At 37.4% G+C, this 16,538-nt stretch overlaps 1 protein-coding gene across 1 annotated transcript in view; it reads left to right on the top strand.

Moving 5' to 3' along the window:
- Positions 1-16,538, top strand: part of PDE1A (phosphodiesterase 1A) — a 38,578-nt gene that overhangs the window by 13,169 nt on the left and 8,871 nt on the right. Inside the window, exons 7-11 of the mRNA XM_030454013.1 lie at positions 3,764-3,865; positions 3,984-4,104; positions 7,272-7,353; positions 8,932-9,052; positions 11,550-11,734. Coding sequence (XP_030309873.1) covers positions 3,764-3,865; positions 3,984-4,104; positions 7,272-7,353; positions 8,932-9,052; positions 11,550-11,734 — 611 coding nt within the window. The remainder of the gene's footprint in view (positions 1-3,763; positions 3,866-3,983; positions 4,105-7,271; positions 7,354-8,931; positions 9,053-11,549; positions 11,735-16,538) is intronic.

Genomic DNA, 16,538 nt, shown 5'->3' with positions numbered 1-16,538 from the left:
ACTGACATGGGGTCCTCCACAGCTGCAGATCCACATCTGCCCCTCTCTGCAGTCCTGCACAGGCTGCTGCTTCACATCTGCCACCTGTGACATTTCAGGGGCTACAAATACACATTTGCCCCATTGTGGTCCTTTGGGGAAGGCTTCATTATGCTTCTTCAGGGTCTGCTCCCCCGTGCTCCTCCATGGGGTGCAGGGGCGCAGCTGCCATCTCACCATGGGCTGTGGGGAAATCTCTGCTTGTGCACCCCTCCTTCACTGACCTTAGTGTCCTTTGTCCATCATTTCTCTCTCATTTCATCCTCTACTCTGATATTTGTGTCCTTTTCTTATATTTTTGCAGTTTCATTTCCCCTTTCTTGAATATGTTACTCTCAGAGGCACATCCAGCTTCCCACATCTGCTCAGCCTTGGGCAGACGCAAGGCAGGGATTGAAACCAGGGAAGCTTCTAGCAGCTTTTCCCAGGAAGAGAAGTGGCCTCTCTTCCTTCCAAAACACCACTGCACTAACCCAAGATATCCTGTTAAAAAAATATTTCTCAATCAGAAAGAGTCTTTAGTTTCCAGATGTGTGACATTTATACATATTGTTCTGGTGGACTGCAACAGAATAAAGGGAAGAATGTGAAAGGTCATCTTAAGGCAGATGAAGAAACAGACTTGTTTCTGAAACAGACTTGAACACAATTCACATTTCTGAAACACACTCTTGCCTGCATAGATTGCTTAATCTTGTCTTTCCACAGAGTTCTTTTTCTTTGTATTAGGGATCCTCTGCTCTGACTTCTGTTGTACTCAGTGTCTTCTGTGGTAAACTACCACATTCCTTCAGAAGTTGTTCAATCACACAGGCAAGGTGTGTTTGCACCTGCTTTTCAGTCTCCTCTCACTCTAACCTGATTTGGATTTACCGGAGGATTTCAGTTTAGTTTTATGAATTTTGTTCGCATCCTGGGGCTGCACAGATCCAGTTCACTATTACATGCAGCCAGTTTGAAGTTCTTGGGTTCTGGCAACCAGAGAAAGTAGGTTTAAGGTCTCTTGCTGGGACAAGTCAGTACAGCTGAGGAGGAGTTGTATGATGGGACTAATGAGCTCAAGCAACTAAAGAAGGAGACTCAGTCCCATGTTTTGTCACCTATGTAAGCAATTACAGTCTGTACTTTCAAACAAACTGGTAACTTCCAAAGTGCCAGTCTGAGAACCTGCACAACTTGAAGTCTATTACTTAATTTAGAGGGTTGGTCATGGAAATTATTGTTTCCTGGTATTAATTTCTAATATTCAAAATACCTGTTATCCTGGCATCAGATCCAGTTATTCACTAGTGCACTGGCAGATTTTTTAGCCACTTAAAACAGGCCCTTCAATTTTCAAATGATTACTAGAGTGTTCTTGGATCTGTACTGAAATTCCTGCTGTTAGACTAACAACCTTGAAGTTTGCACTGAATCAAACTGTCAGTAAATTGATATTATATTTGTTCAACTTGGTAATGTACTTCCTGACACTGATAACTTCCTTGACTACTGTCAGATCCACTTTTTTTGAGTTGCAGTAATTTAATCTTTTTAAAGTTTAATACCTCTGCCTATTTCAACTGTGATTCTGCGAATTATTTCAGCAAGATGAAGCAAAATGACCAAGAACAATTTTATAGCATTACATTTTCTTTTTCACATGCTAAAGTTAAGAAGATAAATGCACGGATAAGCTGTCTGCTTCAGCTACCTTTAGAACATGGGGTTGCCTTTAGAACACGTGGATTAAGTGTGTTAAGAAAGGATGGTAGCATAGGACATGACAGTTAGGAAAAACAGAAATCAAACACGCAAACCCAATAATCTTCCAGTTATAGACACCAAAAACATGCTATGTGCTGTACATGAATCCAGTTACCACTTGCCTTCGTAGAATTAAAGATGACAACACCTGCAAATTTTTTTGCCATTGTAGCATGAGCAACTCTAACTGGATTATCTCAGTGCCTGTGGTGTGGACTTCTTAACAAAATAGGCAGAGATTTTTGTCCAGGAGTTACCTAGAAGACTGACCTGAAAGGTCTCCTTTAATCTGGAACTTCAGATGATCTTTTTTTCCTGGGAAACAATTTGGGAATGGATTGGAAGTGATGTTTTGCTTCTCTGTGTGTCTTGTCTAGAGATGATCTTATTTCTTATTGCTCTGAAAAGTTCAGACATGGAAAGCTTCTGGGAAAATCTCACATAGAAAAGGGAAGGGATATTTATATCAGCCTTATAAACAACAGAGTTTAACAATGAAGATCCCTCGTTTTTCATGCAGTGTAGCTGGTGCTTTGTTTGTTTTGTTTTGTTGTTTTGGTTGGGTTTGGGTTTTTTTTTTCCCAATAGGTTTGGCTTTGTTTGAAGGGTACAGTTTCAAATCAGCATAGTGGAGGAACAGTTGGGATGCAAATTAATTAGTATCTTATTTTAAGGTCAGATAAGGTAAGGCATTTTCTAAACACAAATTGCTACGGCTGCATAATATTGAGTAGAAGTGAGAGTGTTGACTCTTTATACAGTTACATCAAAGCAAATCCATCATAAATACACAGAAATCAATGAGGAGTATCGGCTTAAGTATGCAATTAATTTTGCTAAAAGCAGTCTTGATAGTTTTTTTTTAACAAACTATTCTAACAGCCCTAAGCAAAACTGTAATTTACCTCTTCAAAAAGCAACATTCTTAAGTAAATCAATGATATGAATACAATATGAAAGATCATTAAGTAGGATGACTAAAGATGGATTCTACTGTCATTTACCTTCTAGTCATCTAAAGATGACTAAAGTAGGATTCTATTGTTGTACTTGATAGTTGGACATCCTTAACATTGAGGGTGTGTTTATGAAGATATATGCTACAGAATCAAAGAATGAATGTTGCGAGTTGTCCCAAAACAACACTTGCACTTAAATCCTCCTCGTTCATTTAAAAAGCCTGGATAAAGATGCAGTAGCCTCACACATAGTCTGTATCCAATACTTCTACATCAAGAAAAAGAAATTCTCCAAATCAGTAACTGTTGTTGACAAAAGTAATGTACTTTCATATACAATGAAAATACACTTTTTTATATGATATTTTACTATTTTCATATTCATTTAACGGAAAGCTGTTGGGCAAGCTAATGTCTCTGGCCATAATACCAGGAGACAGAGAGTTATAAATCCTGACCTTGTTTTGATTCATGAAATAGGCATTACAGTATTTTTGAGATGAAGGGTAGCTTGTCATAATTTGCATTTATTGGTATAACGCTGATAGTGTTTCAGATGTAAAACATCTTGCTTTTCTCAGTGTTTCTGTAGCTTTCTTCCTAGATTTAGTTTTATGCATGCTCTGCACTTATAGGAGAGCAGTAATATGAGACACAGATATATTCTCCTTCTGGTGGTAAGACCAGAGACCCACTGTTTTTTTGAATACTGCTGAAAAATAAGGAAAGGCTTATAATGGATGGCAGAACTGCATGTAGTTTACACACTAAAAGGGATTTATAAATCAGTACAACTCTGAAATCATGACTGCAGAGTGCATTTTCTGAAGTACATTGCTTTTACAGAATTCCTTTAGGATACAACATTCAAGTTGTTAATAATTTATTTAAACGCTCTTTAAAATGTAATAAATGTGATGTTGTTTAGAAAATTAAATTATCAAGTAACACTTAAACAAATGTGCCATGTGTAGAATAAATGAATGATAATCAGTCATTTTGGTTTTAATTATTCTCAGGGAGCTGCGTAGCTTGGTCATCGAGATGGTCTTGTCGACGGACATGTCAGGACATTTCCAACAAATCAAAACAATGCGACATACTCTCCAGCAGTCAGAGGGGTAGGTTTTTTTCCATTCTGTTCATTGTCTTTAGTCTTTCAATGATCTCATGTGCAGGAAAGCATTGAAATAGTTGCTTTTGTTTTGAGATAATTGGAGCATGTCCTTGAATTAACAGGGTAGACAAAGCCAAAGCCATGTCTTTGATTCTACATGCAGCAGACATAAGCCATCCAGCAAAAACCTGGGAACTGCACTACCGGTGGACCATGGCCCTGATGGAAGAATTTTTTCGACAGGTGCCATTTTTAAAATCTTTTAATAAAGCTAGTTTAAGAAGGAATGGTTACACAATTAAATCTTTTCACAAATCTACCAGAAAGGATGTTGTTGGTTGTGATTGACAAGCATAGTTAGTAGTATATATTCCTTAGTCTTCATACATACCGCTGACATTAATTTGACTTTTATGTGCATGAATAAAGAGAAAATTTTATGCTGTATATCTATTTCAGCTGATACCAGGAATCTGAGTGTTGTAGCATTTTTTTTCTTTCAATAATAATATAACTTGACAAGCTGCTTTCATTCTGAAGGCAGAGATTTATATATGCTTTGAGTTGAAAAGAAGCAGGGTAGGATGAGGGATATAAAAATAGGAAGAATTCATGTTCAGCAAAGAAGGCAAAAACTTGTCTCCGTTTCCCATTTCAGAAGGCCTTCCGATTTCTTTTCCCTGCCAGTTCTTGCCATACATATGCTACATAAATGCGAAGGCTTTGATTTCATAACAGCTGACTCAAAGCCAGAGGTTAGATGATATCATCCTGTTAACACTGTAGCCATTTATTCTCAAACACAAATTCTCCAAACACAAAACACACACACCTTTGTGAAAATCTTTTTAATTTCTGTGACATACTGAATTCAAAGAGAAATCCCAGTAGGTGTTGATGTCACTGCTGACATTTTTTCACTCATGCCAGCAGGTGGAAAATACATTTCGCTGAAGGTGGAATTCGTGACAATTATCTGTGACCATGGACATTTTTAACATAACACTTAGCGAAGTACAATTTACAACCAACCACAGTTTAGGTATTACACAGTTTCTATGGTTATAGACAGGTTTTTAAAAATCGTTAATGCAGATGATGGAAAGTCATAATTTTGCTATTGTGTCACACTGGAAAAAGCAATACAAGAATAAAAAATTCAGTGTATTAAACCCTGCCATTGTTAGACCTATTTCCCTTGAAGGTTTTTACTTGGTTCCTACAGGTTCTTTATACAAATTCATTGTAGAGAGCTTCAGAACATCCTTGGCTCTAGACTGCACTGAGGAGACAGACTGGAGAGCTGGTGTCTAATTCTAATAATGAATGCACTAAGTTTTGCGGAAATACTGAGAGGAGTCAAGAGTCATGGAAAAGATGAGGATCGTGAACTTGAGAGGAAAAAGAAGGAACAGCTTACCCCATATATATATATATTACTTGAAAAGGTCATAAATTACCAGCTGTAAAAATATTTTAGACACAGAGACAGAATAGACAGAGCCCATGGGACTTTGAGGCAATGTGTCCAGTCAAGTGGACGTGATATTAGCAATATAACCACATTGGTGGTTGTGTGCACAGGATCAGCTAATCTTTTAGGTATTTCTTATTCTTTCATTAGAAGGAGTAACTGGATCCCAAGTAAGCTGCTCCAAGACTTGAGAATGCATTAACAATAGAATCAAACCACCACATATGTATTATGCAACTCAGCAGAATAAAATGTGAGCATCCCTATGTGAACATCCGAACTACCAAGAGCAGAATGTGTGGAGTAGTTCCAACACATTTAGTGTGATGAAGTAGCTGTACACGTATACATGCACTGAGCAGGGCACACACACTTGGTCTCTGGCTTCTTAGGTGCATTGGCTTAGTTGTGCATCCTCTGTTCTCTTGATCTGAGCATATGTGGTGAATCTGTTTCAGCCAAGATGAGGTAGTCCAAATGTATACAAACCCAAATAATTCCTCCTCTTCTTTTCTTTAAAAATAGTAATTGGGCTACTTCTACTGTTTTACAGGAAAAGCAGCAGAGCTTGAAACTGACAATGCAAAAACAGTGCTTTAACAAGCAACTTCCAAAGTAGTGGGCACCATCAAAAAATTAACATTCACCTAGACAAAAACTGTTAAAATATGGCAGCTGCTAAAATATGTGCCAGTGTTAACCTTGGGAAAAGCCAAACATCACTTGAAGTTTTAAGGAACAACTACAGAAAGCGTGCTATAATGCCAAGGGAAATCTGAGCTACTTGTTTAAAATAGAAATACACCCACCCATTTCAAAACCTTAAAAATAAAGAAATACATAGTTCAAGTCACTCAAAAAAGTCTCACAGCTCCTATAACATTCTGCTCTCAGTTTTAATAGATTCCAAAGTACAAGCAGGGAACTCATACAGAGAGTTCAGCACCTGGGCAAAGAATTTTTTTACTGTTTTGATCTTCATCTTGATTTTAAATCTCATGAAACTATGATGATCAATTTAAATATCAATGCTGTGTCCATTGCTACAATTGACAATAGTCTTAGACTCACAAAACATTTTATTAATTATTAGTTATCTATTATATTAATTGCAAAGTAATTAATAATTGGATTAAAGAGCTACTTGAAAACAAAAAAAGTTCAAACTGATTCTTTGCTCGTGTGCAGTGTCTCTTTTTTAATATCTAGTTAAGGGAATATTACAAAATTAATATTGCCATAGAAATCTACTATACAACAATGGCTGAAATTACTAGAATTATCCCAATTTATATTATATCACAATCTGGCTGATGCATTTACAGGGCATTAGAATGAGCTTTGCTCTTAGTAGTAGGTTTTTATGTCTTTTACACTCTGACGTCAAATTAACACTTGCGTGTTGCATTTAAAGGCCATAGTGATATAATTTTTCACTTCCACATGAAACACAATCTGTGAGCTACATCTGTTCCTGTGGCTGAAGTGATGTTATTAGTATTATAATGCTAAACTTTTCCTAAATCTAATTCAGTGATATGTGATAAAAAGTCTAAGGGAGGTTGATACTCCCCCCTTCATCCATCAGTTTCTGATGAGATCTTTGGGAAAATGATGTGTTCAGTTAACTGCTCCCCACCTGTGAAACAACACTCTCCATAACTAATGGAATATGTAGAGCCACTATTTTTCCAGTATCTTGCTAGATGCCTTGCTCCAATGTAAAAGTACTTAAAATAAGTAGATTCTCTCTTTATATAAAATTGTCAAATGTAAGTTAGAATCTTGACTCTTTTTTTGTCTGTGGCTTGTTTTATTTAAGAATATACGTAAGCAAAGTGATCTGTTGAATAAATACGAAGAACATTCAGATTCTTTTGTCTCTCTGACCCTCTATCAGATACGTGCTAATAATATTAAACATTGTTGTTTGCAGGGAGACAAGGAGGCTGCTTTAGGTCTTCAATTTTCCCCACTCTGTGACCGCAAGTCTACTTTGGTAGCTCAGTCCCAAATAGGTAATGGCAAATCGTGGTTTCCTTTTTCTTGTATGTATAGAAGCATGTAAAGTCATATGGACATTTCTTATACCTGTTTTCAATTTTAAACATAACAAATATCATCATATAAAAGGTGTTTCTTTGCACCTATCTGTTTGCCAAACTCCTATGCTCTTACAGCAGAAATGTGCTGGTCTCAAAAGAACATGAAGTAATTTCAGCATATGTGGTGCCAAGGAGGGGTAAGAGAGGGATGAGCCAAAGTACTGGACATGGGCCCAACTTGTACTGTACACACTTGAGAGTTTGGTAGATCGTGTCCTCAAACAGATTGAGTCTCACTCAAGAACTCAGAGGTCTGTCTCTAGTAGGTCTGAAAGCCTGGTACCATTTTGTAGATGCATCTCAAATTAAGGCAAATTCATACATCAGATCTCTGGACTGTAGTTAAGACTGTCAGTGTGTCAGTGACAAACCACACAGGGTCAAGCCTCCTTGGGTTGACAAGGACCACTGCATTCATTTCCCATCAATCCTAATTGCAGTTTGGTCAACTGTGGCCAAGCTTCATCTTCCCAGAAATGTGGGTCCTGGGTCTCTCTATCCCTGTTTCTATCAGTAACAATAAGTAAATAAAAATGGGTAAAGCTCTGGGCCTAGTTACAAGGAGATACCCTTGAAGCATGCTGAGTAAAGCAGTCTGTGCTACCAACAGCTGCACCTTTTATGAGTGAGCACAATGCTCATGGAGAGATTCTATAGGTGACAGTGTCTTGTCCTTTAGCTGAAGCATGTCCTCAAGTCTAATCTCCTCAGAATGTCCTTTATTCCATTTGGTTGGGACTTGAAAAACAACACACTTGAGCTTTGTGCCTGCTGCAGGAGGAAAGCTGGATCCTAGGCTGAAGCAGTTACTCACTTTTGTGCTGTGTTTTATGGTTAGAGTATCAAGACATCTGGATTCATTGCTAGTTCATGTTTTAGCTTTTTTTTTTTTTTTTTTCTTTCTTAAGTGCTCAGCAGAGAATAATGCTTCATTCTCTTCACTGTGTCATTCCATACTTTGATGAGTACTTTAAAATGTAAAAGACATTGTTCAGAGCTGACATCTCAGAACTGTGGGATGAATGCTGTCTCCTAAGGATATTACTTGTTCCCTTCACTGATTTGACAGAACACTCCTACACACCGTGAAATAACACTTTACCTCCACAGAATAATAAACAACAGTTTGAAATATTAACTCTTTGGCAAGAATCTCTGAATTGTAAAAGAGACAGTATGACTTCTAGCTCCCTAGCTCAATTGTAGCTTTCTTTCTTTTCAGGTAGTTATCATTCATTTCAAATTTTAGGTGCATTCTGCAGTGTGTAAAACTGACAAGAAAAAGGAATGAGAAGCTCTAATTATTAATATCTGTTCATACCTATATTGTGCTTTTGGTTATGGCTTTACTTTTTTCCTCAGGATTTTACTAGTTGTATCTTGTATATTGAATCAGGACTACAGTCAGAAAATAAACCTGATATAAAGTATTTATTTTTGTATTTGAGAGCTATGGAAATGTAAATTCTGATTTCTCCTTTTCTTCTTTAGGTTTCATTGATTTCATAGTAGAACCAACATTTTCTCTTCTTACTGACTCAATGGAGAAAATTGTTATGCCTCTTATAGAGGAAGCATTAAAATCTGAAAGTCCTGCATTTAGGACACCCAGGTATGAATAAACTGCTTAGCTGCTGAACTAACATAAACTTAGATAATAATGTTCATCCTCGGTTGCCAGTTATTGCAGTTATTTTAAAAATCCGGAAAGGTAACCTCACTAGCTGTGCAGTACTGCCATCCTGTGGTACTATGTTGCATTTGCAATATGCAACTGCTCCATTCAGTGTAGACGGTGATGCATATAAAAAAAAAAATCATAATAACGAGCACAATACACACATATAAAATGTAATTTTCTGAAGCATATCTAATAAAACTTTCTTTTTATTATGAATTTTTCAATCGATTTTTAAAATTCCCAGTTCACTCGAGTAATCATTTTCAGTATGATTTTAGCTGACAGTACCAAAGTCATTCTTTCCTTTCTGAAATTTTGAAATGTTTTTAAATGATTTTATGTTTTAGGTCACTTTTCACTTTAATATTTTTGGATGGGACAAAATTGATTCTACTTAAATTCCATTTGAGTGATATAAATACAGTGTGAGATGCAGAGATGCAAGGCAGGTTTCAGGTTTTGTCCATCAAGGTCTTGATTTTTGCATTATGATAGAAGTTTTTTATAAAACAAGCAAACTATGACAGTTAAAGTTCTGAGTAACTTTATGCTGAAAGCATCATTCAGTAATCAGATGCTGGTTTTACAAATATTGCCTCTGCTACCACATTTATTTTTTTTTTTTTGTATTTTAGAGCTGTAACTTGAGATTTCACTGAGTCTACTAATATGACAACTCTGCAGGGAAATTTTTCATTTCCAGTCCAGTAGTTAAATTTTAATAGCAAAATGATGAACCTAGTTCTTTTCTGATCATGGGTTTACTTTACATGTGTTTCAGTTTGTCAGAAGTTAGTAGAAGTTACTAGAAGTAACCTACAGGTTACTAGAAGTGGAACAGTGCTAAACTAAGGCATTACTAATAACAAATTTGTTTACCTTCTCACATATTGTAGAATCATAGGATGGTTTTGGTTAGAAGGGACCTTAAAGGTCATGTAGTACCAACGTCCCCACCATGGGCAAGAACACCTTCCACTGGACCAGGGTGCTCAAAAACCCATCCAGCCTGGCCTTGAACACATCCAGGGATGAGGCATCCACAACTTCCCTGGGGCAAACTGTTTCAGTGTCTCACCACCCTCACACTGAAAAATTTATTAATAATGTCTAACATAGATCTGCCCTCTTCCAACTTAAAACCATTACCTCTTGTCTGATCACTACACATGCTTGTAAAAAGTCTCTCCCCAGCTTTTCTATAGGCCCCCTTCAGGTTGCTATAAAGTCTCCTCAGAGCCTTCCTCATCTTCACGAATGATAATTAGCTGCTGCAAATAAATAGTAGCTCCAGGTTTCATTTTTGGTTGATATTCATGACTTAGTGGTAGATGAAGAAAGGCTGATGATCCAGCAAAGCTTCCTCATGTGAGAAGGAGGGTAAAAGGTTTTTTTTCTTAGTATGGAATCAAGAGCTGCACTTAAAAAGAGAGCAGAGAACCTACATCATGATACGGATGTATCATGAGGCAGCAGAGTTGCACAAACACTGCTGGTGGACACCATGAATGTGTCGTGTAACATTCAGTATGGTGCCTGCAAAACTTTAGAATTAGAGCTAATTCATTCTATTCTATCCCATTTAAGATCACTGAATCACACAGAAATTACACCTAACTTTTCTTGTGCAGTTCTTGGTGGTATGTTCACTGCAACTGTGTTTTCTGTTTAATGGAAATCCATTTGTATGTATGTCATCATTATTTTGTATTTGGTACTAATGAGGTAAACTATGCAGCATAATTGAGTAAAAAACCTGGTATGACATGATTACCTGTACAAAGCTAGAAATAGTTCTGATTTTTTAAGCCTAAGGAAAAATGAGAGCTTATCCTTTTTCCTACCCTTGCATGCATATGCATCTTTACATATGAATAATCAATTTGCATTCTTCCTTTCCTTATGAGTAAGGTAGGTGCAGTAGCTCTTAAACAGGTTTCAGAGCCATGGCATTTAATCCTATTCTGGCCACACTTGAAGGTATGTACCTTGAAGAATTTTCAGCCAAAGCAAAACTTATGTACCTGTCAGAGAGTTTCATCTCTTACATTTTTAAAATTAGTCAGCAAATAACAATCAGATGTCTTTCCTGTGAGTCCCAAAGATACAATTCACTGTCTGAAAATCCAGCTAAGAAGCTGCTCCAAAATGGCTGCATAAGCATTCTTTCAAGAACAAACTTACGGGTAATGTATTTTCAGCTGTCACATTTTTTTACAGAATCCCCTGGATAAAAGTCAGTAAGAATCAGTACCAGGTTACAGCTTCATAAGGTGAAGAAATGTCTTGTATCTCAGGCACTCTGCAGAAAACTGTTTGAATTTGTGATTGCATGTAGGTCCTAAGGAATTTGATTCAAATAAACTGTTTGTGTATTATTAAAATTGCCTGACTTTGTTCATATTTTAATCATTTTTCCCATCTGCAGCCAGAATAGTTTGGGAGTAGTAAGCAATGCTGAAGCACAAAGAAGGCCAGGTTTTAAAAGCACAAGTGATGGAGGGAGTCCCACAGAAAATTCTCTAACAACTGTAGACCTAACAAGCTTTAAGAACAACTTGATGAAGATCATTCAAGCAAACAAAGAAAGATGGAAAGAGTTAGCAGTAGAAGGTATGATATGTTCAAGTGGAATGTTTTTATAGGTTACTGCTTGACATCTCCCCTACTTTATTTTTTTTATTTCCTTCAACTTAAAAAAATACATAGTTGTCTTGTATTCATATATGTTATGTCTTAATGTTTGTTTAGGTGGTCCTGTTTTGCTCTCTCCCAGGAGAGAGCTTTTTGGTATAAGGTCTTGGAGGTGTACTGTGCTATCAAAAAGATATTTCCCCCTTTATTTCCAGTGCTTTGTAGTGCTCTGAAAAGTACTGATAAATTTAGCCCAGTTTTACTGGGCTGTTGGCAGCCATTGAAAACACAAAGCTTCTCACAACAGAAGATTCAAGAATTGTTTCTCTATACAGTCAATATTAAGGGGAGGCTCAGCAAGATCTTGAAAAACATGCTTTCTGCTGTGAAACTGGAACATGGCACAGTGTGTCTGGTTAGAATCTAGAGGACCCTTGTGAATTCTGGAAATACTTCTGAGTACAGATTTATATTTCTTTAGTAGGCAGCTAGTAAGCTTTTTAATAAAAGCTCTTTGGGGGTATAGGCTTCATGAAAGTTAAGATATTTTCCATTCAGGTTTTGCAAGCAATGTCTGGGCACTTCCTCCTTATGTGAGCACTCAGGGCTCCTGGAAAAGAGGTTTTCACTAAGTCAAAGCAGCTCTGGAGAAAGCAGCATCTGAGGTAGCACATGAGTTCATTGTCACATAACTAGAAAAGGAAACTTCCCCAGCTTGTCTGTATCTGCTCAGAAGCTGCACCCTGCAAAGGCTGAAAATCCTCAATCAGATTGTCTAAAATTAACATCTAGAAAAGAATGATAAATATTTAAATGCATCCCCTTTCCACTTCTAATTCATTTCAGATTGCATTCAAGTTTGACTGAGCTTGTAAGTGAGTAACTTGAGACCTTGAACCTCAGATAATTTTTTCCATCCTGTCTGGGTCACCTGCTACTCTCTCTGACACTACTACTTGATGAAAAGTCTTTAGGTCCCTCTGGGCATGTGTATAAAGTTCTGTTTATTCATTTGTTAGCATGAGGACAGAAAAAGGGGAAGTATACCAGGGGTAAATCACTTCCAGGTGAAAGAAATGCTGTTACTTTTCTTCCTAGGCAGAAAATTTATGACAAACTCCAGAGAGATGAGTGCATGGAGGAATCATCTGTATGTTGTATACCATGATAGTAAACAGGTTGGATGTTAGCATAGATCTCCAAAACCACTTCCTGAGATGACTATGGCAAACAGTACTTGTACTCTTAAGAGAACTACATGCATTCTTGTCACTGGGCTCTGCAAACACTAGATATTTTTCCCAGATTGGTTCACAGGCTTGGGAGTTTTCTCTATAAAATGTAAGAATACAGATGTACAAGTAATATAGAAAGGAAACTAACAACAATCCCAGTTATTTCCTGAGCATGACTTGAACTCATTCCAGCTTCTCACCTTTTCAGGATAAGGTGACACAGGTAGGCTCACTAAATAAGATGGTTTCATTTTGCTAAAAAGGCCATGACTTGCATAATTAATTCCAAGGAGCTCAGTGCTCAATAGCCTTAGGGTCTTCAACCTTTCACCACTGGAGAATTTAAGGAATGTTTCTCAAGCTTTTCAGGGAGTTCAGCTAACAGGGAATCACCATAATGATAAAACTGGGATTCTAACTTGAAAATTTTACTGTTTAATTAATATTCCAAACACCTAATCACCAAATAATCTTTCTTTGTTCAACTCAACACATCATTTTTCAACTCATACTGCTGACTGCTGTTGCTATTTGCAGTTGTGGTAGTTGTAGCAAATGGTAAGTAAAGATGCTCAGATGAGTCTGAGAGGTTGTTTCATTAGAGAAAATGTTTAGTAAATGGATTTTAAGATCCAGAAGTTAGTGACCCTCTGATAAAGCTGGAACAAACATACAACTTGTTGGGAAAGATTTAAATATCAGGTGAAGTCCTTCATTATGGAGTTACTGTTAAAACATAGAGAAATTGTAACATAAAAACTTAATATTTTAAAAATACAATGTTTATTCCTTCATCCTTATTTTGTTCTATAAAAATATTCTGAAGATTTACTAATTAAGTTGTCAGTGGTTGGAAAGCCTAGTTATTCTTAGCAGAGTGGAAGGGGATGGGCTAGTTAATAGTCATGCTTACCATCTGTTTGGTAGGCATTGTAAATAAAATCCTTTTCACTTTACAGTTGATCAAAAAAGCACACAGACAGCTTAGGACACTCACCTCAGGTCATGTAATAATATGAAGGAGCTTAACATACAGACTAAGGCTCCAGCTGCCAGTTCAGTGCATCACTGAAGCATGCTGGTGCTGTTTAACTCCAAGATAATACACCAGCAGTGCTACTTCTCATTCCCTTTTTATGCTTAAGTAACTCTTCTGAGGAATTAACTGTGGCAGGGCCTGAATGGAGGTTTCATTATTTGTAGAGGAAGTGATCAGTGATAAACCTTGGCCTCAACACCTTCTGTGCTGCATGCCTGGGAGCATGGATTGCAGCAGGGTGGCACCAAACATATGCAAGGCTGAACCAAGCTCTAAATAAATATGAAAAAGTGACAACTAATGCATTTTTGGAGTAGAGATCAGCTCTTTTTTGTTGTTGGTTTGGTTTGGTTTGAATACTAAATGTCCCTTCTGAAAGACTTATGCATTGTACCTGCAAGTCACCCTTAGGCACTTTCAGTCCTGCATACTGCCAGGCACAATAACCACAGGGTTTGGTTCCATTTGGTCTGAAAGATTTTCTCCAAAGACTCACTAATAAGAAGAAAGTAACAGCTGCTGAAATGCAAAAATCTGAGAGTGATAATCTGATAGCATGTTAATGTAATTTAATGTTGATGTAATTTAGCAGCCACTAGGAAGGCTGAGTAGTGGGAGGATGTGTGACTGTCATAGAAACCAGCTGATGGTTTGGCACATGACTAATGGGCTGCTTTAATCTCTTAGAGAAAAATAAATTCAGGGGACTAAATTAGGAGTCCCATCTAGGACCAGTGACAGTGATTTGCAGTGCTAAAATATTTAGGTCATAAGCAGTTTTTGAGCTATTCCAGAAAAGTGCTAAAAGCAGTGGGAACAGGATGGATGTGCTCTTGCCACGTTGGTTTGCAGTGGTTTTATATACTCCTACATCTGTGATGAAATTTGTGTGAGGAGTTGAAAGTGGAAGGATCAATGTCTAAATACCTTGGTGAGGTACTGCTATGTATTCTTGGGACTTTTTTCTTGTCTATTTTATAAAGTTAAGGAAAAATGCTTGTATATCTGACATATAGAGGAAAATGAGACATAATCAAATATGAAACATAAATCAAAAAATCTAGGCAGGTAGATTATACCATGAGTGACAGATGCTTTAATTAACATATCTGGATTGAACATCAGATTTGCTTCAAGTTGCATATGTCTGTTTCTTAATGTGTTTAGCTTTAGCCCAACTGCATCTTTGTAAGAGCTGCACTGAGGTCTGTATAAAAAGACTGCCTTTCAAAGTTTTAGGAGATTTGGAGTCCTAAACAAACATGTCTCTAGTCTCTAAAGCTTGTAAAAACAAAACAAAATAAAACCAAACCAAACCAAAAAATTAACAATTTCAAAATTGCCCAATTTTTAAAGTTCTTGTTTTTTTAAAAAGAACGACAGGAAGTATAAGAACTGAAAAAAAGAAGAAAATTATTTAACTATTCCATGCTTCTACACATCAGTTGAGGTTTGGAATCCTTCCTTCTTGAGTTCCCCCTGTTCAAACAGTGACATTGTCCCCTTTCACAGCCCAAATTGTATTTCAGGGGGAGCTTTCCTCGTAATCAGAGTGAGGTGATGAAGAGATGAAGATGCCAAATATAACCTGTGTTAGAAATGTAATTACAGACTGGGCTTTCTTTCAGTTGTCATATACAATCACTTTGATTGTATTTGAGCTGGTCACTCACAACTGGAATTTCTGGGAGCTGCCAGTTGAACTCACACATCTCAGTGCTCAGTTTCCTTCCATGATCCAGTACAGAGTGCACAGCTGAGGTGGAAAATCAGCGCAGCATCATGCAGCTAGTCTGTAGAGGTGTTGTTCAAAGGAATTGCTTTCACTGTTTAAATTGATGGGTTTGTAACTTCTGTAATAGTATACAAATTTTATAATATGTATTTAGAAAGCAGAGATTCTAATAGCAAGAATCCATGAAGATTGTACAGTTATTTTTTATAAGACTATTCACCCTCCATCAAGTTTTCCATTCTGTTTTGTTCGTCTTCTGGTTCTCCTTGGGACCATCTCTCTGTGCTGCTCTGTTTTGTCTCCTTTTTAACTCTAGGCCATTTTGTTTGTACTGTTCTCCAAATCTCTGCAGTAGCACAAGGAGTAGAGCCTTCCACAAACATTATTTTCTCCTGTAGCTGCTGTATTCTGAAACAGAATTTCCCCTGTATTTCTTCCTTCCCATCCTCTGTGTGTTATTAGCCATAATGTCAGCAGGACTGTTTCGCATCTGTATAACCCTTGTTTCAGCTGAAGCTCTGTAGTAGCTGACATTTTGGGCTTTTCCAGGCTGATAGGCCAACTTCCATCAGAGCTTCCCTTAAGTTCTGATGCCTCTCTCATCCCCAGCAAGGTGCTCCCCTCCATGCCCTTTATCTGTTCCAGGACTGATGAGCTCTGCTTCTCCTGGTCCTGTGGTGGTAACACCACTGGCAAGGCTCATGCCTGCAGCACAGGGTTCCCCAACTCCCATCCTTCAGCTTACACTGTGTCTGGTGATGCTCCTTGTTCTGT

The sequence above is a fragment of the Calypte anna genome, chromosome 7 (assembly GCF_003957555.1).
Source record: "Calypte anna isolate BGI_N300 chromosome 7, bCalAnn1_v1.p, whole genome shotgun sequence".
NCBI classification, from domain to species: domain Eukaryota; kingdom Metazoa; phylum Chordata; class Aves; order Apodiformes; family Trochilidae; genus Calypte; species Calypte anna.
The sequence above is the reverse complement of the archived record's forward strand: the minus strand, read 5'-3'. Positions and strand labels throughout refer to the sequence as shown.